General features: G+C 40.4%; 1 protein-coding gene across 14 annotated transcripts in view; it reads left to right on the plus strand.

The window, feature by feature from the left end:
• Positions 1 to 22,833, plus strand: part of grip2b (glutamate receptor interacting protein 2b) — a 217,787-nt gene that overhangs the window by 159,144 nt on the left and 35,810 nt on the right. For 8 of the 14 annotated variants that reach the window (XM_070549512.1, XM_070549509.1, XM_070549511.1 and 5 more), the window contains exons 2-7: positions 10,081 to 10,158; positions 12,559 to 12,694; positions 14,460 to 14,605; positions 14,990 to 15,076; positions 16,058 to 16,133; positions 21,758 to 21,903. In XM_070549512.1, the coding sequence (XP_070405613.1) occupies positions 10,081 to 10,158; positions 12,559 to 12,694; positions 14,460 to 14,605; positions 14,990 to 15,076; positions 16,058 to 16,133; positions 21,758 to 21,903 (669 nt within the window). The remainder of the gene's footprint in view (positions 1 to 10,080; positions 10,159 to 12,558; positions 12,695 to 14,459; positions 14,606 to 14,989; positions 15,077 to 16,057; positions 16,134 to 21,757; positions 21,904 to 22,833) is intronic. The other 6 variants (XM_070549517.1, XM_070549510.1, XM_070549524.1 and 3 more) reach the window with 1 other exon arrangement.

Genomic DNA, 22,833 nt, shown 5'->3' on the forward strand with positions numbered 1-22,833 from the left:
AGAACTAAACCCACCACAGAGAGGCTAGGATGATGGAAGTAACAGAATGGCTCACTTATGAAGTTCTTGAAAAACATTATTCTACTGGCAGTTCTGCAATTAAAAAAATGGCCAGACTCTTCTCTAATAGAATATCTGGTGATGACTGCATCTAAAGCTCATGGGAATGAAGCTTCTGGGGTTTTAATGCACTTTAAGTCTTGAGTTTTCAAAGTTTTAATCAAAACCAAAGGCTTAGGAAGAAAGGTGATGAAGAGGAAAACAAAGAATGAGATCATTAGAACTGAAGCAGTGATGAAACCCTTATTCCATCCTCCATCCTCCTCCCTTTTCCCACCCCCAATACCCGATCTATGCAGGCAGCAATTAACCACAACAGATGAGCCATTAACCGCTCTAATTACAGCTTGTTCCTTCTATTGATGTTCTGTGTGTGTGGGCAGGACGGTTGAGTCTATCTGCTTTGTGAATGAAGATCGTTGCAAAAAATTCCAGTGGGTGACAGAATATGGGCGTTTAAATCAAGATACCTGTGTGTGTGTTATTCTGCAAATCTTTTGTTTGCGTTTCCTGTTTACTTTGTTGATTAGTTGCTGTGTGTGTGTGTGTGTGTGTGTGTGTGTGTGTGTGTGTGTGTGTGTGTGTGTGTGTGTGTGTGTGTGTGTGTGTGTGTGTGTGTGTGTGTGAGAGAGAGAGAGAGAAGGGATGGAGAAAGCGATAACCAGATTGAAATTGTTTGCCGGTACCATCAAAGACAACGAGCAATTACGCTTCTTCAGAGGCTGCAGAATCATAATGGCTGCAATCATACGCCTTGGTATTCAGTAGCTTAGAGGACTCAGGTGGTGTGTGTGTGTGTGTGTGTGTGTGTGTGTGTGTGTGTGTGTGTGTGTGTGTGTGTGTGTGTGTGTGTGTGTGTGCGTGCGTGCGTGCGTGCGTGCGTGCGTGCGTGCGTGCGTGCGTGCGTGCGTGCGTGCGTGCGTGCGTGCGTGCGTGTAATCCCCCTTCAACAGCCACCAAAACAACCACATGCCCAAAGGATGCAACCAAAACATTTATTTACAAATGGCTGTACTATTTGCACTATTCTGCTGTTGTCCTTGGGCAAGACACTTAACCCACCTTGCCTCCTGGTGGTGATCAGAGGGACCGGTGGTGCCTGTGCTTGGCAGCCTCGCTTCTGTTAGCATGCCCCAGGGCAGCTGTAGCTACATCGTAGCTCATCACCATCAGTGTGTGAATGTGTGTGTGTGTGAATGGATGAACGATACACTGTAGTGTAAAGCGCTTTGGAGTCCTTACTCTGAGAGGTGCTATACAAGTGCGGGTCATTTATCATTATCATTTATTTACAGACTAAAATAAATGAAGCAACTGAATCAAAGACCAGTGTAGAAAAACAAACTCAGGGTGACCCAGCGCTTAAAGTAACAAACAATACATCCCTTTCTGAGTTTTACCCTAATCTCCATGAAAAATAAAAGGAACATAATGACAACAGCTCACCTCCCTGGCAGCACAGAAACAAGAGAAAAATGGATCAACAGAAAAGGTGACTCACCCCTATGATTCCACCTTTTTACCCTCTACTAATGATTCACTCATTAATCACCAAGCACAAAACACATGAGAAACACACAGAAGCACAATGCCACATCAGAGCTGACCTTCAGAAAGCAGGATTTTGAGTATTTCCTGATATTTGGTATTTATTTGGAATATTGGTATATTTGGTTTGGTGATATTCTCTCTTCTGGTTGGCCAACAGAAACACAACTGTACCACTGACTCTGCTTTCTCTACAACGTTGATGTTTTATCTCCACAAATAACACAAGCCTGGAAGAGTTTTATTGTGTAGTGGAGTTGCTAATGCTAACAGTTAGCTTCTACTAGCTGTGACGTTTCCTAGACGCTAAACTAACAACAGCCTTCCCCGCCGTGAGTCAAGATGGGTGAGTCCATGGATGTTAAGTGACAGTGTGACATCGATCTGTCAGGATTTTCTAATCCTAGATTTTCACCGTCTATTTTACCTTTAAGGGAGAAAAACTGACAGCCCCTCCAGCCGGCCGGGAAAGAAATCTGTTTCAGTATGACCTTCCTTCCAACACAATTGAGACGTTAGAGTGTTTTGTCACTATTTCACTGTTCTAACATATTACTCCTTTAACCAGGACCTGATGGATAATTTTAATGGCTCCAGATTTCAGGGGTACTGCATCTATAAAACAGCTAGAAGTTTATCCTGATTTCTCACATATGTTGATCTGATAAATGATAAAGGTTTAAATGTTATAAAATTGATTTTGCTGCAGCACTTAATCTATGTTTTTCTCTTTGCATAATTAGGTGAAATTAAGCTGCCTGGTAACCGGTAATGGTTGTACCCCATGTGCAGCAGTACCGGGACCAGAGTGAATAGGGTGTGTATGGGGAGCATGAGTGGGTGTCCGGCGTGCATTTTTGTAAGTCTTTGGTTGTATGTGCATTTGTGAGCATGAGGGAGGGAGTGTGTGACTGTGTTTGTGTATGACTGTATATGTCAGGTGGGGCCTTTGACTCCTCCCCTCTCCTGGGACTTCTTTTGATGATATAGATCTTCGTCCCCCCTCCCCCTGCCACACCTGGTGTGGGGTGTGGTGCCTTGGTCTGCCTGAGTTTTCGTGGCTCCCGGGTCAGGGGGTTTAAGATTTTTGGCATCTGCCTGATCAATCCCGGTGGCGGCCTGGTGGGGTCTGGGTCCCTGGACTCTGCTGGGTCTCCGGCAGGGGTGGTCGCCCCTGGGTCTTGGGTCGCCGGGTCCCGGGCTCGGCCGGCTAGGGGGTGGGAGGCTGCGGGCGGGCCTGAGGGCTTGCCGCTGATATCTCCCAGGACTCTGCCGGCTGCTGGTTGTGGCCGCCCGGGGCGATCCTCTGTGCCTCTCAAGGGGGGGCGGGGCCTTTCTGGTTGCAGTCTCCTTGGGGTTCCTGTGTTCTGGGGCAGCGCCTGGATCTCTGGGACTTGGAGCTCCCCCCGTCTCCCACGCATCTTTGGAGGGCAGATCTGTGGCCCCTCACACTCTCTATTGGACGCTCCTATAGAGAAACTTTACATAAACAAGCGTGTGTACACACACAGGTGGTCACATGGTGCTCTCATAAGTATGGACTTGGGCATGTTCAACACAGGTCTTAAGACTATTGTGGGCATTTAATGCACTGTGATTTATTATCGTGTGACTGTTCAGTTAAACAATGTTGACTATATATTTCTTCATCAAGTTGACGCAGTGATAGCTTGATCTTGTTGTATTGTTGTTGTGTCCCTTTTTTTTTGCTTTTTTTCTTGTCTCTTTCTGCAGGTCTAGAAGCAGACTCTTGTTCATTATTGTTTATTTTTGTGGAACCCCCACCCCTTCCACCCTCTCTCCCCACCTTTTGTCTTTTCCTTTCTCTTTCACCTCTGTCTCCATGTCTGGTCGGAATTACAAAGCATTCAACAACAATAACAATAAAGTTTTAAGTGTCAGGCGTGACATTAAAAGCAGACGCTTTGATGTTCCACCTGAGAGTAAATCTGTAAGGCTTGTCACCAGCATTCAGACATCAATTATGTTTGCTTCACAGCCAGACAGGACACGGTAAAAAAAAGAAAAAAAAAGAAGCTGTCAGGATAAACTCATACATAAACAATCGCCTTTTGTGTTTTGTGTGTGCAAAATTGTTTTTATTTTGTCACTTTGTTTTTGACATCCTGGAGCCGTGTCAGTCTGTCTGCTCCATTGTCTGTCTAATAGGTTTCTGGTAACCTTGAGGTAGAAAGTGGAATACCTTTAAACATATGCATGTCAGCATGACTGTGTGGGAGAAGGCTTGAGATTACTCTTGTTTCTGGACCTTGAGGGAGTCAAGAAGGATTATTCCACCTACTTGTTAGATTTCATCAGCTTCGTGTTTAGGATACATCAGACAATATGCTAGTCAGTCACCAGCTGTGACAGATAGATCCAGAGGATGTTTTGACAAAAGCTTTTCCCTGTTAGAGTTAAATAAGACTCCCTGCTCTGATGTGTTCAGCATCACATGTCACACATCTGGCATTAAGAGTCTAAACATCTTGAAGTGAATGAAAGTTTAAGTTGATCACCACCTTCCATCTTCCGTGCTGTAATTAGATAAACTGATAAGTGATTGGCTAGGCCTACTGTGGCCAGAACCAACATGCTTTGCTGGTAATCTCCTAAATAGTATAACATAACATAATAATAACATGAAGTATCCGTTTTTCATATGATATGAAGCAGTAAAATGTGCAGTTGAGTAATTGGGATTGGGATCCTGCAGGTCTAGTAGGATCCAAATCAAAAGCTGATTTTTCTGACTATAAAAATTCCAACTCTTACCTGAAATACTTGTCTTGACCTTTGATACCAAACAATATTATACTTAAAATCACATTTACCTATGTTTTTATTGGTTAGAGGTATTTGCCCTGATCTTTATCATGTTGTACAGCGCTTTGTGATTTATATCTGAGAAAGGCGTTATGTAAATAAACTTTTACTTACTTACTTACTTGTCCTTGCAGCTTGGGATGTCAAGTGTACTAAAAGCCTGTGCCATCACAGTCCTGCTTTCCTTTGGTAATTAGCAGAGGTGTGGACTCAAGTCACATGACTTGGATTCGAGTCAGACTAGAGTCATTATTTTAATTACTTCTGACTTGACTTGATAAAATCAATAAAGACTTACAACTTTACTTGGACTTGAACGCCAATTACTTGCGACTTGAATCGACTTGCATATGTTGACTTGATGATGACTTGAGCATATTTGATATTTTAGCACAAAAGTGGCCCGACATGGACAAAATTCAGAAATCATTCTTCGTTCTGGGTGTGAGCTTGTACTGCTAAATGCAGCAGCTCTTTGTTCATAATCAATCTCAGCTGTATTTTCTGCTTGTTTGAGAAAATGAATGAAGCTTTAAGAAGCTTCATTTGTTGAATTTATTTATTATCATTGTCATTAAATAGAAGTTGGACAGATGACTTGAATATGGCTTGAAAATTCATAGTTAAGGACTTGGACTTGACTTGGACTTCCAGATCATTGACTTTGGACTTGACTTGGACTTGGTTGTCTTTGACTTGGACTTGACTCGAGACTTGACTGGAAAGACTTGTGACTTACTTGTGACTTGCAAAGCAGTGACCTGGTCACACCTCTGCTAATTAATACCTCTGGAAAAGACACAAAGAAATGGTTAATTCTGGAAAACGCTAGTTTAACATGTCATTAGCTTAGTCACGCCACCTTACATCTGCATGTCCCAACCTACTTCAGAGTCTACAATGCATACACTCTGGTCCAACCGCAGCTAGGCTGGGCTACTGCTAACGTCCTCGTTGGACCAGAGGAAAACAAAGAAAAGGTCACAGCACACATGCAATGTTCCAGTAGGAATGTCTGGACTCTGAATGAGTGCCAGATAAATCCATAGCTTTCCTACTGAGTAATCTGGATACTTTTACACGGCTTTACACAGAGCTTCTAGCTTCAAGCAGAGTCATAGGGCCATTGGCGTGAACTGACCAATCAACATGTAGCTCATTTAATAATCATGTCTTGGCTGAGTGGGTGGGGTTAACCAGTCCTTTCCCTGTAGGGCTTTATTATGGGGTCCTATTTCATCAGGGCTCCTGGGCTATTTTGAGCCACAACAAAGTTACATGTTATAAAGGCAAGGCAGCTTTATTTATATTGCACATTTCCTACACAAAGGTAACTAACGTACTTTACACTGAGAAGAGAACTAAATGTCCTCAGCCAGGAGGAATTACTAAGTAAAGGAAATGGAAGGTGTCAGGAGACCAAATCAGAAGCAGTAAAAATTGGTGCAATGAACTATAGAAAACACTGATGACTAAAAGTAGAACACTAACAGAAACTCAATACTTTGAGTGGATAAAAATGCTAACCAGGAATGACTTAGTGTTGGACGACTAAAACTAAGGCAGTAAAAACTGGTACAAGAGGCTTAAAGAAAAGTGTCCCACTTGTCATAAAAGGCTATTCTGAAAAACATTTCAAAGAGTAACACTAGAGTTTGTTAGTCTCAGTCTCATGGTAAATTTAAACCTTATGTATTTTTTTACTTATTTAAGAAACTCTGAACTTCAGAAAATGAAGAACAACACCTGTTACTTTTTACCCCGCCGACATCAATCCAGCCAAATCATTACTGTTTCAGCTTGAAAATGTTCTCAGGCTACAAGCTGCATATCTACTGGAAGAGGAAAATCTGGCCTGAAGCTTCATCTGTAACTCAACCTGTTCCGTAACCTGACAACGCCAGCAGCCATTAGCCTAATCACATTCAAATTATTCACTAGGAGACGTTAATTTATCAGACAGATTTGGGGAACTGGCAGAGGAAAGAGGCCTTAAGAGTTATTGAGAGGGTATTAAAATACGAGTTGTATTAACAGATTGTGTTCTGTGCTTCGAGATCCCAATGTGAGTGACAAACAGAACTTCAGCTCTGGAAGGGAAGATTTGTGAGTGAATGAAAAGAAGCTGAGCTGTGAGAAAAAGTGGTGACTTTTCATGTATCCTACCTCCAACCAACAAGGCTTGAAAAGCCACATGTTCTAACTGATCTGCTGACACCTTTCTAGATGTGGATGTCTGTTTTTGTGTGACAGAGTTTGTGCTTGAATCTTGTTGAATAATTTGGGTCCACTGTGGCTGTGACTGCCTCGCAGCACAAACTCAGTCAGACGGATAACTTAGAAATGTGCTTTCTAGCTAAAAAGAATTCTTAATGAGTGATTTTTTAGGCTGGTTAAACCTTCTGGAAACTGCTGAGCACTGAGACACAACGGGCTGCTTTATTCTGCCAGTGGCTGGAAGAGAACGCACAGTTTTACAGAATTATTAAAGCGTTGCATATCACAGAGCTGTTTGGAGGCAGGACAAGTCTTATTAATGGAAACGGTTGGTAGGGAGGCGTCCTAAATATTAAATGATTTGAAAACCGATCACACACTCTTTAATAGAATACCAACTTTTATCATGATGTTGTCTATTTATTTAGTAAAACTCAAAAAGAGCACCCAAAGAGATATTTCTATTAGTGATCTACCGGTATGTATCAGCAGAAAGAGCCAAACTCTGTGTTGACAGCACTCCACGTGAGCAGAACCTCCTTATAAAGCAGGTAAGTTGTGATTGATTGAACCATGGGCTGCACAAGAAACGGGCAGAAATGCCCATGTTGCATAGATTCCGGCTGAGTTTAGAGAGTGAACAACTCATCAAATACTGCGGTGATGCTGTTGCACTCTCCAGCGCCCAGTGGCACTTCCTGTTTCTAGTCTCCGCCCATTTAGAGGGAGGTCACCTGTAGGTAGTGTCCTTAATATAACTCACAAAATATCAATGACAAAAGACTTAAATATCTTAAATAATAATTAAAAAATGGGGGGGGGGGGTCTTGTTTTTTTTTTTATTAAAAATGCTTCAGTCAAAAGTTCTTCATCAATCAAAGTCCAGGTAGTTCCTGGTACTCAGCTCACCATAGCCATGTATTAGTGACTGTGACCTGTGAATTATCTGGTTGTATGTGATGGATTTGTGGAGCTTATCTCGGTGGTTTTATTACAGGTTGGTTGTTGAAATCTGTGAAATAAACCCATAGATCTAACAGAACATCCACTGGCTACATCACAGCTGGCTCAAAGTCAGGAGACAATGTCATTTTATACATTTTTCTTTTTTTTAATCAGTTTACTAGCTGAATTCTAATGCTGAAATATTCATTTGATACTTTTTGGTTGAACGAGTCTGTTTTTATATTCCACCACTGTGGACGAATCACAGCTCTCTATAGGATTGAACCCCCTCAAGAGAGCTGTGATTGGTCAGCCAGAATGCTGCTAGGGGCTGCAGAGCTTCCAATGGAGCGTTCCTAGACCAAACTTTGCAAAGCAAGAATTTGGTCTAGTTCACTAGACTGCCAAGCAACTTTACTGTGGTTCTACTGTAAAACAAAATAACAATAATCATAAGATTTGTAGCATTTGCGAATAACCTCTGCTCATAAATACACAGTGATGTTAATGCTGGCTGCAACATGTTTTCATCCTGCTGTCCAATCAGACTGTTACATGCTTGTTGATGTAAACAGAGGTAGTGACAGCGAGGGATTTAATGTAACATCAACAACTGAACAGAAAACTCAGTAATGCTTTTTTGCATTTTAGTTTGAAGGCAGTTTTTCTATTCATTTAGAAAAATCCAGTTATCATTTTGTTAACTAATAAATGTTTTTCACAATAGTTGTGATACATTTCATTTTATCCCCATTTTTGTTCCAGACATTAACCAAACATTTATATTTTGTTGCCCAGGTAAAGTCTATTCAGGCCAAACAACATCACAAACTCTAGACTTTACGACTCTGCACTCTGTTTAGTTCTTTTGTGCTTTTTCCTTATAATTGCTTTTTCTTTTTACTACATGTATTTTTTGACCTAATAGAGACATCTGTTCATTTTGTGCAGCTCAGTTGAATATAATTTTGGACAGTGGTCCTCAATCCTGGTCCTCGAGGATCACAGCCCTGCAAGTTGTTGTAGTGTTTGTTGTTTTAACACACCTGATTCAGCCGGTAGATGCCCTCTGATTCTGAAACAGTCTGTTAAATTAAATGGGAATCAATCAGCTTGATTCATGAAGATTAAGTACAGAAAACCATTATGCAAAATGACACAAACACGCTCTATCCGTTAACAGTCTGGCCATGGTTGAAGACCCCCATCAGGGGTTCACTTGGGATGCTTTTGATGTTTATTCTAAATGGAATTTCCACATTTGTCTCTGATATCATAAAGGAAGCAGTAGGGCTGGGCCATGTGGGCCAAAACTTACATCTTTAAGCTGAAATTGGATGTAGGATCAAACCCTCACCCCCCGGTAGCTAGTTACAAAGGTTATGTCATGGGTGGGGTGGCATTTGATGCTTCGATGAAGAAGTTAGAACAGCATCCACAAATGTTGGAGAATTAATCTCCAACAGGTCTAGAAAGAAGAGCTCGCTAGAAAAGCATCAAGAGTCAAGAGTTCTTCAAATTAAACCAAAAACAAATAAAATCAACCTTCTGGTCCTCTGTGACAGAATCAAGTCCAGCGTTGCACATCCAGAAGTCAAGCTGACAAAGCTATTTAACTCGTTTTTCCAGTTATTAACTGAAAGGATTTATTTTAAACCCTCGGAAGGAAGATTACTTAATATTCTGTTTAAAGTGTTAAACACATTAAAAATACATAGTTTGCAGATTTAAGATGTTTGGCAGTGGTGTAAGTGTCCCTTACTACAATAGGATGTAATGTTGATGAAACGTAGCTCATGAATCTTTAAATGGACCTGAAGCCTGTGATGGAGCAGAGGTTGTAAAGTAGGACACATCGTTTCCCCTCAGAGCCACAACAACAGCCTCAGCTCCTGTCACAGCTTTCACACTGAGTTAGAGAGCGTGGGACGGCGAATACCTAATACCCACCAAACAATATAGCTTAAAACCGGCGTGGTAATGTCAATGCTTTTGTTCATGATTCCAGTAATTCCAGTTTTTAATGCATATGCTTTGGCGTCATTTGTAATTCAACACCGGCTGGTTGACAGGAGCGACCCAGAAGTTATTTCTTGTGCCCCTGAGAAGCCATGACATGTATTGTTTTACTCCAAAATCGGGTGAATAGGGCTAGAGGATAACCTTGAGCTAACAATGCTAATGGGGAATTAGAAAAAAATAGTTGGCTTTCACAACATGTCCAGCTACTTTTTCAACGACCAGTAACTTGATATTGTAATGAAAAGTTTTTATCTATTTATTAATTTACTGTGTGTGACTCGTCATCTGGAGCCTTCTGCTGATCCATAGTTGGAAACAGGCACGAAACTCACGGACCAGCAGTGAGAAAGGGGCTAGTTTTATTTGGAAAATGGGCTGCAGTAAACAAGTCTGACCCCAGGATGTTCTTCTTACTCCATATTTACATGATGCACCTTTAAATGTTGTCTCATTCCTTTCCAGATGACGGCCCATATGGAAAAACTAAGGATATCTCTGGCCCAGAACACACCATGGCTCTGAGAAGACACAGCATACCAGGTACATCCGTTCCTGTTACACTAGACCCCTCCTCCCCTTTCCTACATGAACACAGGTGTTTGCAGGTACATTTAAAAAATAAAGTTCAACAACTTGTTTTGTAAGATAGCAGCCTATGTCTCAGAAGTTTTCTGCATTTCCTCAGGTAAGTAGTAGCTAACTAAGACTCTCCTGCAATCAGCGTGGATTTTCGTTGCTTTAGTGGGAGACTGGAGCTCAGCTGTTTATCTCTGCAACACCTGTGAGGCTGTGGTGAAGTTGGCGTGAGACTCAGATTTACCGCGGGCCTTTTAAAAAACATTAGATTAATTAAACTTTCATCAATGTGAAATGGAGACGACGAGGAGATGTTGACCTGAATAGGTTTGCATTGTGTTCTTTTTGCTGTTCCCTATAGCTTTACTCTTTCGATTATGGTGTTCACTAAAAAAAAAAAACATACTAAATATTTAATGCTAAATTTATTGCATCTGTTTGGCCAGGAATAAAACTTGGTTTTAAATCCAGGAAAAGCTTCTCCTACATTTGTCAAAACTTTAGTTTTAATGCAAATGTGGACAGGACAAATGAACAAGTCTGTGCATGTGTGTGTGTGTGTGTGTGTGTGTGTGTGTGTGTGTGTGTGTGCGTGCGTGCGTGCGTGCGTGCGTGCGTGCGTGCGTGTGTGCGTGCGTGTGTGTGTAATACCCTACCACGATAACTGAGGGGTGAAGCACTTCACTGATCCTGAGTGTCGCCTGGGGGATTTACCTAATCTAGCCATTTATCACCCCAAAGCCTCATTTTACCTCACCCTCCCTCCTTCTCTCTCTCATTCTGTGTGTGTGTGTGTGTGTGCGCGCGTGTGTGTGTGTGTGTGTGTGTGTGTGTGTGTGTGTGTGTGTGTGTGTGTGTGTGTGTGTGTGAGTGTGTGTGTGTGCAAAAGCATGAACATTTTAGCTTCATTTTAGTTTGATCATTTTATTTCATATTTTCAACATAAATTCCTTCTTAATCCTAAAAAGTATCAAGAGCAAAAGCTCTAAAAATAAACCATGACAGAATAGGAGAAATAGCGTGTTCCATCAAAAACAAATAACCTAATTACAAATTTTCCATGTTTCCAAATGGTAAATGGCCTGTATTTGTATAGCGCCTTCACCTTCTAAGACATTACTTCTTACTTTTACTTCCAGGCTCTGCCATGATGGCAAGATAAAAATTCTTCTTTTTTGGGGGGCAACAGTGGCACAGGAGTAAAGTGCTCACCCCATTATCAGAAGGTTGCAGGTTCGAGACCCACTCAGTCTGTCGCTGCCTTTATGTCCCTGGGCAAGACACTTAAACCACCTGCTGGTGGTGGTCAGAAGGACTGGTGGGACCTGTGTGCTGCAGCCTCGCCTTCATCAGTGCACCCCAGGGCAGCTGTGGCTACACTGTAGCTCATCATCACCAGCGTGTGAATGGGTGAATGAATGTTTGTGTTGTAAAGCACCTTGGGGGGTTCCAGGACTCTAGAAGGCACAATATCAAATACAGGCCATTTATCGTTCTTGTGCTTTTCATTACACAAGAAAAAGCTAACTGCTAGCCTTCATATTAGCTACAGATACAGTAAACAGCTATTTTAGTAATGCGCTAGTGGTTTTACCCCAACCACAGAACTCTCAAGTACAGTTTCTGGCCAGCAGAGTGCAGTTCATTGTAGAGCTGCTCAAGTTCATGGCTCAAGAAACACTGAAACCAGTTTCAAAGCAATAGCTTCAAGTTAAAACTCTTTAGTGTTGCTTTAAATAATGGGACAAAAATTGCACCTCAGAGAAATTGTTGACATCTGTTCACCCACAGTTCACAACGCTAATGCATCCTTTATTGTTTGCTTGTAGATTTGAGTTGTAAGTGGTTATCTGATGCCTATCATTTACCATGATTGTGTGTGCAGGTCAGTAGGCCAGACATTCAGCCTGTAAAGAGGATTTTTCTATTTTGCTTTTGAGTAACAGAAGTTGATGCAGATGCTTTGATCCTTTAGTCAGATTCCTCTCTGTCAGAAACTCACTCTGTCCTGGCTGAAGGAAAAAAAAACAATCAATCAATCAAATCAAAGCTTTATTTATAAAGCGCCTTCCGCAACCCTGTCAGGAAGCCCAAGGCGCTGAACATGGTACAATCATCTTTATCTGTGCATGCTTGTCTATTTTTGCATCATTGTACCCTCTCTTCCTGTTTTTTCTCATCAGCTTTGCTTTAATCCACAAGTATAGAATGAACACAGCAGCTACTAATGACTTTTTTGTTCTTGTGTAATTTTGTTTGTCTGTGTACACGACCATTTGTGTCTTCCTCTTGGCTTGATTGTCTTGGAATGTGTGCGTGCGTGTGTGTGTGTGTGTGTGCGTGTGTGTGTGTATTTTCTGTTAGAAGCTCTTCGAGGGGTGACCATGGTGGAGCTGGTGAAGAAAGAGGGCAGCACACTTGGACTAACCATCTCAGGAGGAACTGACAAGGATGGAAAACCACGAGTGTCTAACCTACGGCCGGGTGGGCTGGCAGCCAGGTAGAGAAAATAGTTTTTGGTAGTTCAGATATTTGAAGACTTAATAGAAAATAAAAGAAAAACATAGAAAACTGTCCAGTTGGATGTAATGTTTGACTAACTTCTTCCTGACTGGAACACCGATCAAGTGCCTTTTGCACCCTTGAGCCGTATTTTGCCAAAGTCCACACTGAGTACCCACAATCCATTGCTGCATGGGGATGTTAAGAAGAAGGCGGAGAAATGGCTCAAGTGCCCTTTCTGAAAAATATGCAATCTAAGGTATAAAAATGTGAATATTTTATTGCTGTGTGACTCCAATCACATATTTCTCTGTTGAAAGATGCGTTATGTATCTGATGATAAATATTGTTAACTAATAACGGTGCTGGTGTAATTTTGGACACAACATGCCAGACTGCAGAGTAAACAATACAATGTTGAGATTTAAAATGAAAAAGAGAAAATGTCCTCTTCCACTCAGGAAAAATAAAACATTTGGATTATTAGAACCTCATTTTTATCATTTCCTCTTTTACCCAAGATGAAAGAAGTTTGACGATTAAAGATAATTACCCATGCTCTGATTCTTTTAGACTAAGTTTTAATCTGGAGAGTAATTAATGCTAATTTTGTCTAATAATTGTGTGTTTGAACGTTTTTAATAAAGTTTTTTTTAAGTAGCACAACAGCAACAGGTGTTGTGCCAAAAACAGCATGCCTGCCAAGATTTGCAACCACAAACTGCGGACGTAAACATTTAGAATTATGAGCAATGAGGCTATTTTAATACAGTCATAATGTGAACACGTTTCTAATCTGGTTCCCTTGAAATGTTTTGTTTTTACTTGAAATATTATGAAATAATGAATAAATATTTACATTTTTGACACATTTTATTTCAACTTGTTTGAGGCAAATGTTTTAGTGAGTATTTTTTTTATATTATTGTATCTGCTTAATTGAACTATTTTGTTTTGGGTTCGAAAAACAGGAATGTGACTGAAAGTTATAAACATTTTAAACATTTCTTATTATTTAAAAGAAAACATGTTAGAAATTATAATTTCTTTTATTTTTCAGCCCATAAACCTTCAGTTTCTAAGGAAGCCCACAAACATGTTAATAGTGTACATTTATTAAAGGGCTACTTTACAAATTTTTCATATTTTTTAATTATTTTCTTGATCCATTATGTAATAAAATGACTCCTTACATGGATAATGAAAGGCCACCCAGCCCTTATCACCCCCTGTGGCCTGAATATTCCACTTGCAACTTCAGACTGGCGTACTGCTCTTTTAAAACCTGAAAAATTGAGCTGACATACCCTGTGCTGCAGTCTGGTTCCAGCACATTTCCTGCATGTTTTAGATCATGTCCACAGCTGATTTGTTTAATTTTGTGATAAATCACTCATGTAGACACTAATGAAGTCTGGGAGACATTTGAGCTGTTAGATTAAAGTATTAAAAACACAAATGCACAGCGAAGAGATTTCAGTTCTACAAACAGACACTAGGGGGTGCAAAAAGCAAGCCAAAACTGCCTAGTTCTCCTTTAAAAAGCTGCCTCGTTACTCGTATGCACCTTTCCACACCATTCTATATATAATGTTGCCATAATCCAAAATTGGCAGGACAGACTGCTTTACTGCGCACTTCCTCCAAATGCACTTTGCTGATGAGGGTGCAGTGCGAGTGTTGGGACTAGGCCTTTTACTTCCTGAACATTCAGGCAGCTTTTCACATATTATGTGACTATTTTGTTTGTTTTTGGGTTACAGAAGTGATCAGCTAAACGTCGGCGACTACATCAAGTCTGTGAATGGCATCAATTTGACCAAACTGCGGCACGAAGAGATAATTAGCTTATTGAAGAATGTGGGAGAGCGAGTTCTGCTGGAGGTGGAGTATGAGCTGCCCCCTACAGGTACATGACGGATTACCTCCACCTTCATTCTCCTGTTTACTTTTACCTCTGCTAAGACCAATGCATTTGTTTTGATATTTGTACATTTATGCTGTTTATGGTTTCTGATGCAGAATATTACATGCTGGATCTGACGTGTCAACCACAGAAATGCTCTGATGTGATGACTGATACGATCTCAAAATGCCACATTACTTTACCTGATGATTTGAGCATTAAATGACACAATTATTCATAACTTTTACCATATTAAATGTGATGCATGCATTTACATCAGCTGATGTTTCACCCACACATTTGTTGTTTGGTATTTATGCCCCAGCGTATGAATTACCCACCTCGGTCTGTCTTTAACACTTCCTGTTTATCTCATCCTCCTGGAAGCACCAGACAGCACCTCAGGGGTTATATCAAAGACAATCGACATCTGTTTGCACAAAGAGGGAAACAGCTATGGTTTCGTCATGAGAGGTAAATATCAGCAGAGAAACGAAGACACTGGAAATGATCTAGGTTTTATTAGTTTAGCAGTTTTCATTAGTTTTCATTAGTTTTGACTTTAGATTTTCACTTTTACTTTAGTTTTATTTCTTTTTGACAATTTGTTTGCTAGTTTAGTTTAGCAAATTTTCTCTTGAAATTCAATTAGCTTAAGTTAGCTGCATTAACAATCACTACAGTTTCATCTTGTTTTTCTTTTTTGCAAAGTCTTTATTTCATTTCATTTCTGTTTTACCTTTAGTTTTTGTTCTCTGGTTATTTCCTGCTCCAACACACCTGACTTAATGACTGAATTATGTGTTTAGCAGCTCATGAAGTTCTGCAGAAACCTGTTAATCATCCAGTGATTAAAAACATGCTGATTAGCGGTCCTTCAGGACCAGGGTTGGTTATCCGTGCCATAGAACATCTGCCATTTGATCCTGAAGCTGCCCATTCTTTTTGACGTAGTTTTCATTTGCTCTGTTGTGAATGCAGAATGCAAGTAAATCAAAATCGTTCCTGTGTCTAGGTTTTTGTCTGAAAGTCTAGAGAATTTGTGACAACAGTCTAGAAGGAGTTAAATTGGTGTTAGCAATAAAGGTTGAAAATGGAACACAAACATCAAAGCTATCTAGTGCGTGGAGGTTGTAGCTGCAACAACTGAACAAGGTTTCCAGCTGTCAGGATATCAGGTGCGCTGTCTATCTGGGTCTATCTAAACTCACTCTGGTTTTAGATCTTTTGTGGTTTATCCTCCTAAGAGAAGGATAACAACATCTTCTGGGCTCAGAAGCAGCTGGTTGGCATGCAGAGTGCACCATTTTCCACAGTGCCAGCCCCGCTATGCCGAGCGGACTGTTTAGCAACTGATTTAAAATAATCACACGTGCGAAAATGTGTGATTTTATATAAATGTTTAAACCTAAATGAGTTTAAGATTTTATAAACAACTTTCTTTTCCTTGTTCAGGTGGCACCCACGAAGACTGGCACAAGTCACGGCCTTTAGTTGTTACCTACGTCCGGCCAGGAGGTCCTGCAGACAGGTACGGCCTAATGTTCATGCACACAGCATCACTCAGACACACGAACACAATGTTATATTGTGATTTGAATTATGAGGTGTGTCCTTGAGAATTCAGAGCTGAAGTTTGTGTTCAGATGCTCTGAAAATGTTGAAACAGGTCTTTATGTATTCAGTTTGTAAAGCCAGCTTTTTTTTTTATTGCCATTATTGCCATGTATCTACTGATCAGCTTACTGTATTTGACTCGTCTTTTGCTCATCATCTAGAATCTTTTGGCGCTCACGCGTAGCTGACAGCAACCATGAACATCATGAGGGGGTGGGGGAGTGAGAGCGGACTACTGTACCCAAATTTGTCCACAAGATGTTGTTTTTATTCCATGCACCTTTAACTTCCTGAGACCCGAATTTGTATTTGGTGTGATGTAAAAAAAAATAAAAATTCTTAAAAGGTTTTCTAGATAAAACAAAAAAGATATGTTTTTACCTAAATTTGATATTAAATGTTTCTAAATAATAAAAAAAAACAAGGTCTACTTTGAAGAGAATAAAAACTTTTAGTGAAAGGCGCCAATGTGGACGCAGGGTCTCAGGAGCTTATAGGCAAGATAAGGCAGCTTTACTTATAGAGCACATTTGAAACACAGAGGCAATTCAACGTGTTTTACAATTTTCAGGACATTTAGAAGTTTAAATTGACAATGTGTAGTTTTTATCGTTAATCTCTGGAAACATCCGTCCAAATGTTGTTGTAAATTAAATAAATTATGCTCAATTGTTGAAAAATCTTGGTGGCTTTGTAACATATAGCCATCAAAATCAGGTCAAAAATACATGGGAGTGGGTCCAAGTCGACATATTAAATGCCATTTTTCCTTCTACGGGAGCCCGTGAGGACAAAACACATTTACTGATCTGTAACAAACGGTTACAAAACATTCTCCTTAAACGTTGTTGTTTTACACATTTGCCTCTTCACTTGTTGCCACTAATGAAAGGGAGTCTAATGTGCTTGTCATATTTTTGGTGGCTGTTCTCCTAGGGCTTTTTGACCCAAATTGCTGTCCGTTGGTAAGGTCTTACTCAAAAACAAAAATACTGCTTGCTTGCAATGATTTAGGAATGCACTGCCTCCTATCACCAGGGAAAATACACACTGTCACTTTAAGGAGTGTAAGACCATAATTCCTTATTTACATTTAACCTGCATGATGTACTCTCTTTAAGAAAATATGTTAAACTACACCATTTATTTTTTTAAGAAATGCTAATTTAGATGTATCACATTAGGATGATGAAGCCTAAATACAAACAAAGCTTTGGCCAAATACTAAGAACCTTTTTGTTATTTCTAACAGGCTGTAAAAAGGGCAAAGTCCTTTAGACAAAAGTGATGTCTTCAGGAAAAATAAGTCACTGTCCTCCTTCAAGTGAAAGCTTGACAGTTCCAGTCCGGGCCGTTCGCCTGTGCCCCGAGACAAACAGACCCTAAGAATAACATTGTCCTTCGCTGTGACCATCTCTCGTATGTCGACTACTATTCTGTTACTCGTGGCTGCAGCAGCATGAATCACCTCTATCCCTTTAATGCTGTCACCACGTGTCTGCCTCAGCTTTCAGGTTTCAGTAATAACACATGACATTTTCATAAAAATGTCAGTTTTGTAACCGTTCTACTCCTAAAATCCAGTGATGAGTCAACCGGGAGCCGGAAAGTTTCATATGTTCACAAACCGAGAAGTAAGATTTGTATTTATTTTAGCATTTTTGAGAACATCAGTCCTCATGTAGTCTAAATATGTTTATTAAAAAAGAAAACAGACATTAGAGGTCTTCCACTTCTTTTTTTTTCATTATTATTAAATCTTAAAGCTGCTATGGCAAAGCTGCAACCAAGCTGGGTTTTGAACGCAAATGCCACAGACGTCATATTTGTAGACACACCCATGGACTGGCGCTGCCTATTGGAGCTGGCATAGCCACAGACTGCCATCTTGAATGGGTCTCCTGCCAATAACACCAGTGCATTTATTTCTACTGAGGAAGGTGCTTACTCAACAAAACATTTTATTATGCTTTCAAATAAACATCATTTGAATATGATATAATTAAACAAAATACATTAAAATTTAAAACCCCAACAGGTAGGCTATCCAAAGAGTTCAAATGAAGGCAACTGGACTGGAAACCAAAGAAGTCCAGTTGCCTTCATTTGAACCCTTTGGATTACAATGACCTGGATGACTGAGAACCTTCACCAGCAAACAGGTAGGCTAGAGATGTCAATAGTTATCCCACGTGATATCTTTTCAATAATATGCCAGTTGTTGCAACTGTATGCTGCACAAAATACCTCCATAGTTGCTCACCCTGCATTGACTCTAGTTGGGTTTGGAGAGTGATGAACCCATCCAATATGGCGGCGATGCTGTCACGCTCTCCAGTGCCCAGTGGTGTGTCTATGTATTCATGTCTATGACAAACACGGAACACTCACCCCTCTCCTTGAATATTGTCGCTGAAAGGCTTCTACCAGAACCAGAAACCCACGAGGCCAGAGGAAAAAAAAAATAGAGCTAAACACCACACTAGGTCCAAATGTCTTATTGTCTGTGACTTCAGGTGGTGTTTTTCTTTTTGGGACTCTGGTAGTTTGTCCTAAAGTTCAAGTGGTAGCAGCCAGCTGTTACTCCTTCAGCAGAGAACTTCTCACACCAGTGGTGTTCTGTTGCTAAATACGTGAGTTTGTGATGATTGGACCCAGGGAGATGCGGTGGTTCGGTGAGACCAACAGCTGGATGGCCCAATGCTTGCTTTTGTCCAAGGTGTGTCATTGGTGGAGATTTTTAGAAAAATGCAAGCGAATCGTGTTTTTTTTTATATATATCTCCACAATATTTTTCTAGCTATACGATGTTCGAACGTTGTTAGGAGGCATGAAAAACAAAGTTTTAAGCTAACTGATTATTGCAGCTTTAACTCCTGCACTGGTTTTGGTATGCAGGAGTCTCATCATAAAGCTGTGAATAATGACACAAATCCTGATGTATCATTGGAGCAATAAATGATTTGAATTAAAAATCAAAACAGGTTTGTGAAATAAACAAAATGATCAGTCTCTCTCTGACATTAAAGCCATCCAGCTATGACTCCCCTACCCTCACCTATGCAAACAGGTGATCAATAGTTATTGATCCTGAGCCTCTGTAATGTGGTTAAGAGTGTGTAATTGATGATTGATTCACACACGTATGAGTCAGAGAGGAAAACTGGATTTAGACAATTTAGACCTTTTTACTTCCATGTATTTATTTATTCTCTTTTACTCCACATCTGTAATTTACCCTTGTTCCATCATCCAGGTGAAGAGCAAGCTCAACTCTGATGTATTTTCTAGGTTATGAATGGTAAAGTGAAGACTGAAAACAGACTTGTTTAGTGTTTACACTGTTCATTTGTCTGCTGATTCCATCTGGAATGAAAGTGTTAACTAATGCACGTTCCACAAATTTAAAGGTTTCATTCCCACAGAAACAGTGTAATACTAAATGTGCCGTCTTCTTAGAAATGCACATTTAGAGTTAAAGATTGCTGCTGATTAGTTCCACCAAACAGGCAAATCTGAGTTTAGGAGCACGTCAGCCCACCTAAAGGCCATTGGTAAAACATGTTTCATCTGCTTCATCTTCTTCTCACATCTCTCTGTAATCCCAGTGTGAAGAGGCGGTTTGTCTCTGCTCACGCAGCTGCAGCTTCAGCCATTTGATGCAAGAATTTAAAGCTATTTCTGTCTTGCTGGCATCTATTTGTGTGAGACGTCACGCAGCAAAAACGCTGCCTGTTATCTGTCTGACCTACATTCATCATTTAGGGCAGATTAATGATAGATTAAAATAATCTGAAACGATCTCAAGGATTTTTAAGGACATTTTAGAGCTGGTGAAAAGAGTGAAAATCAGTTCAATTAAACATTAGTGCAAATCAGTTTCAATCAGCCGTGAGTATTATGATCATCTTTGGACGCTTTGGTCTGTTGTATAAAACCATTAATATGCTTCATCCACAGGTTCAGATATGAGAAACTGAGAAAGAGATAAAATTTTTACTGCTGAGTTTTTTTTTTTCCCCCAGAAGCTCATTTATCATCTTTCTAAAGAAACCCAAATGTGGGTCACTCTGGGGGAATGAATGAGATATTCATGCTGCTTTATATGCCATTTATATGCCAATTGGAGAAAACTTAATCCACAGCACCATACAGCCCCAGAAGTATCTACATAGTTAGCATTTCCAGTGGGAATTAAAGCAGCAGCTCTGGAAGCTCCTGAGCACCATGAGGGATTTTACACAGGGTCACAAAGGAACTGTTTTCACTGCCTCATCAGAAACACACAGAAAGGGCCTGCGGGTCCAGGAGCAAGCCAAATGTCAGTGCATTTTTTAAAATATTACTTTAAATGAGAGTTTTCTTTAAAATGATAATTCATGCTCATCCAGCTGCTTTTTACGTATTTTATTTATTATTTCTTTATTGTAAGTGGTCTTCCTTATTATTACCTCATCACTCAGTGAGTGACCCATTTCCTGCTATAATAAAAGCCTTTAGTCTCAGCTCAGCTTGCACCATTGTTTAAAAAAGCTCCAGAGATTGCATCGTGTTTTATAACTTCTGGGTGTTGCACCGACAGCTTGGCATTACTCACATTCAGCCTGATGCATTAAGCGTCTATCAGCTTCCCTGCATTAGAATTTCATCTCCACATCCCTGCATAAAAACAGCTGCTGAGTGTTGCTGTCTTTAAAAACAATAATAAAAAGGCTGAATCTAACATATTCAGCAGCGAAGCCTGAATTCGTATTAAAGCTGTCTCTGTGTTGTTTAAATGCAAAGCAAACTTAGACAACAGAAAGGGGGGCCGAGGAGGCAAAAATCTTTAGATGGGATTTAGACAGAAAATGTTAAGATTGAGCTTTTTTTTAGATATTTGTGACGAAGGTACTAATCCTGATGCTCCATCTGGATGATGTACATCTTACCTTTAGCATCTTCTTGTGCCACTACTGCCTCTATAAACACTCAGTTTTCTGTCTGTGTTTGGTTGGTAGAATTGATATACCTAAAAAGAACCATTTTAAAAAGGCCCTGCTTGTGACATCACAATAAGGGAAATTTGCCCAGAACAGCTCTTTTTGGAAGGTACAAAAATGTCAAGAATAAAACTACTGAAATGAGTTTAAGTGAGAGAGATTTAGTACGCAGAACTTCCTGAACATATTATTTATCGACCATAGATTTAAAAAAGGCTTAATTTGTCTCCTTCAAGGCCAGAATTGGTGTCATGAAAATGTGTTTCATTTACCTTTAAATGGTTAGCTTTGCAGTCAGGAAATGAGAGACAGGTGTTGGGTTGCTGCGGTAACTTAGTGAGCCTCTGGCAGTGACTGTAACATTTCTTTTATCTTTCGCTATTCTTTTCAAAGAATTTATGTTTCAGAACATCAACTGAGAATCTTACAGCTTTAGGTTCCAGAACATACTTTAGTTGGGTTTTCACACCAGAAAGTTGACAAGTATTTTGGGCCGAAGATTAAGTCACACCCCTTCAGTAATTGTCTGGTTGTACCATAATGTTCATGTGTTCAGAGAAGGAACGCTGCGTCCCGGCGACCGTCTTCTGAGTGTGGACGGGGTGCCGCTGCACAACGCAAACCACAGCGACGCCCTCAACATGTTGGCTCAGTGTGGCCAGGAAGCTCTGTTTCAGATTGAGTATGATGTCACCATAATGGGTGAGACACCGCATGAACACTCAGACCTACTGGGACATTATCAGAGGTCCACGTACACAAACAAATGTATCCTCTGTTATTTTTTGAGTTAGGTCAGAAGGTTGCATGAAAAGCAAACAAGCTATGATCTTTACATTAATACTGATTGCTGCTTCTGTAGACATTTTGGTAATTTTTTAATTTAACTCAGGCCTAGTCCACACGTAGCCGGGGTTTTTTAAAAACGAATATCCTCCCCTCCAAAAACTTGCATCCACACCACCGCGTTTTAAAAACAAACTCTGTCCACACGTACCCGGATAAATACATTGTTAAGGACATGCCAGACCTGTAGGCGGCAGTACTTCCCCGTTCTTAACCTCGTCCTTCGTCTGTGGTCTTCCGCAAGGAGCAGTAATTCTGCTTGCAAAAACAAACAAGCAGAAAGCGCTTGGACAATTGATGGATCGGGTAGTGACAGAGCGCAGCTCTGAGGGCTTCCATGCTGCCGGCTAGTGTAAACACAGGTCGCACACGTGATGTCAGCATTTTTTTGTCGCGGAAAGTGACGTTGCGGACCTTAAAACTCCGGTTTTGTCTGTCCACATGCAGACACCCAAAACGGAGAAAACGCAGATCTTCACTTTGGCCGGAGTTTTTAAAAAGATCAGTTTTCGTGTGAAAAAACTCCGTTTTCGTGTGGATGACAGGCCAAAACGTAGAAAAATATTTACGTTTTGGCAGATCCCCGGCTACGTGTGGACAGGGCCTAAGATCATAAAACATTAGAGTTCCACTGGTACTGATGTTATTCTTCTGTGGAAACTTTATTCATCTAGTGCAACAATTCAGAAGGAAAAACTGCTGAGTTGATTCTTTACATGTTTGAACATAAACATGAGCATCAGTTTTACATTTTCTTTGGTCCAAAGCTGCATGGAGCTGCTTCAG

The sequence above is a fragment of the Nothobranchius furzeri genome, chromosome 3 (assembly GCF_043380555.1).
Source record: "Nothobranchius furzeri strain GRZ-AD chromosome 3, NfurGRZ-RIMD1, whole genome shotgun sequence".
NCBI classification, from domain to species: domain Eukaryota; kingdom Metazoa; phylum Chordata; class Actinopteri; order Cyprinodontiformes; family Nothobranchiidae; genus Nothobranchius; species Nothobranchius furzeri.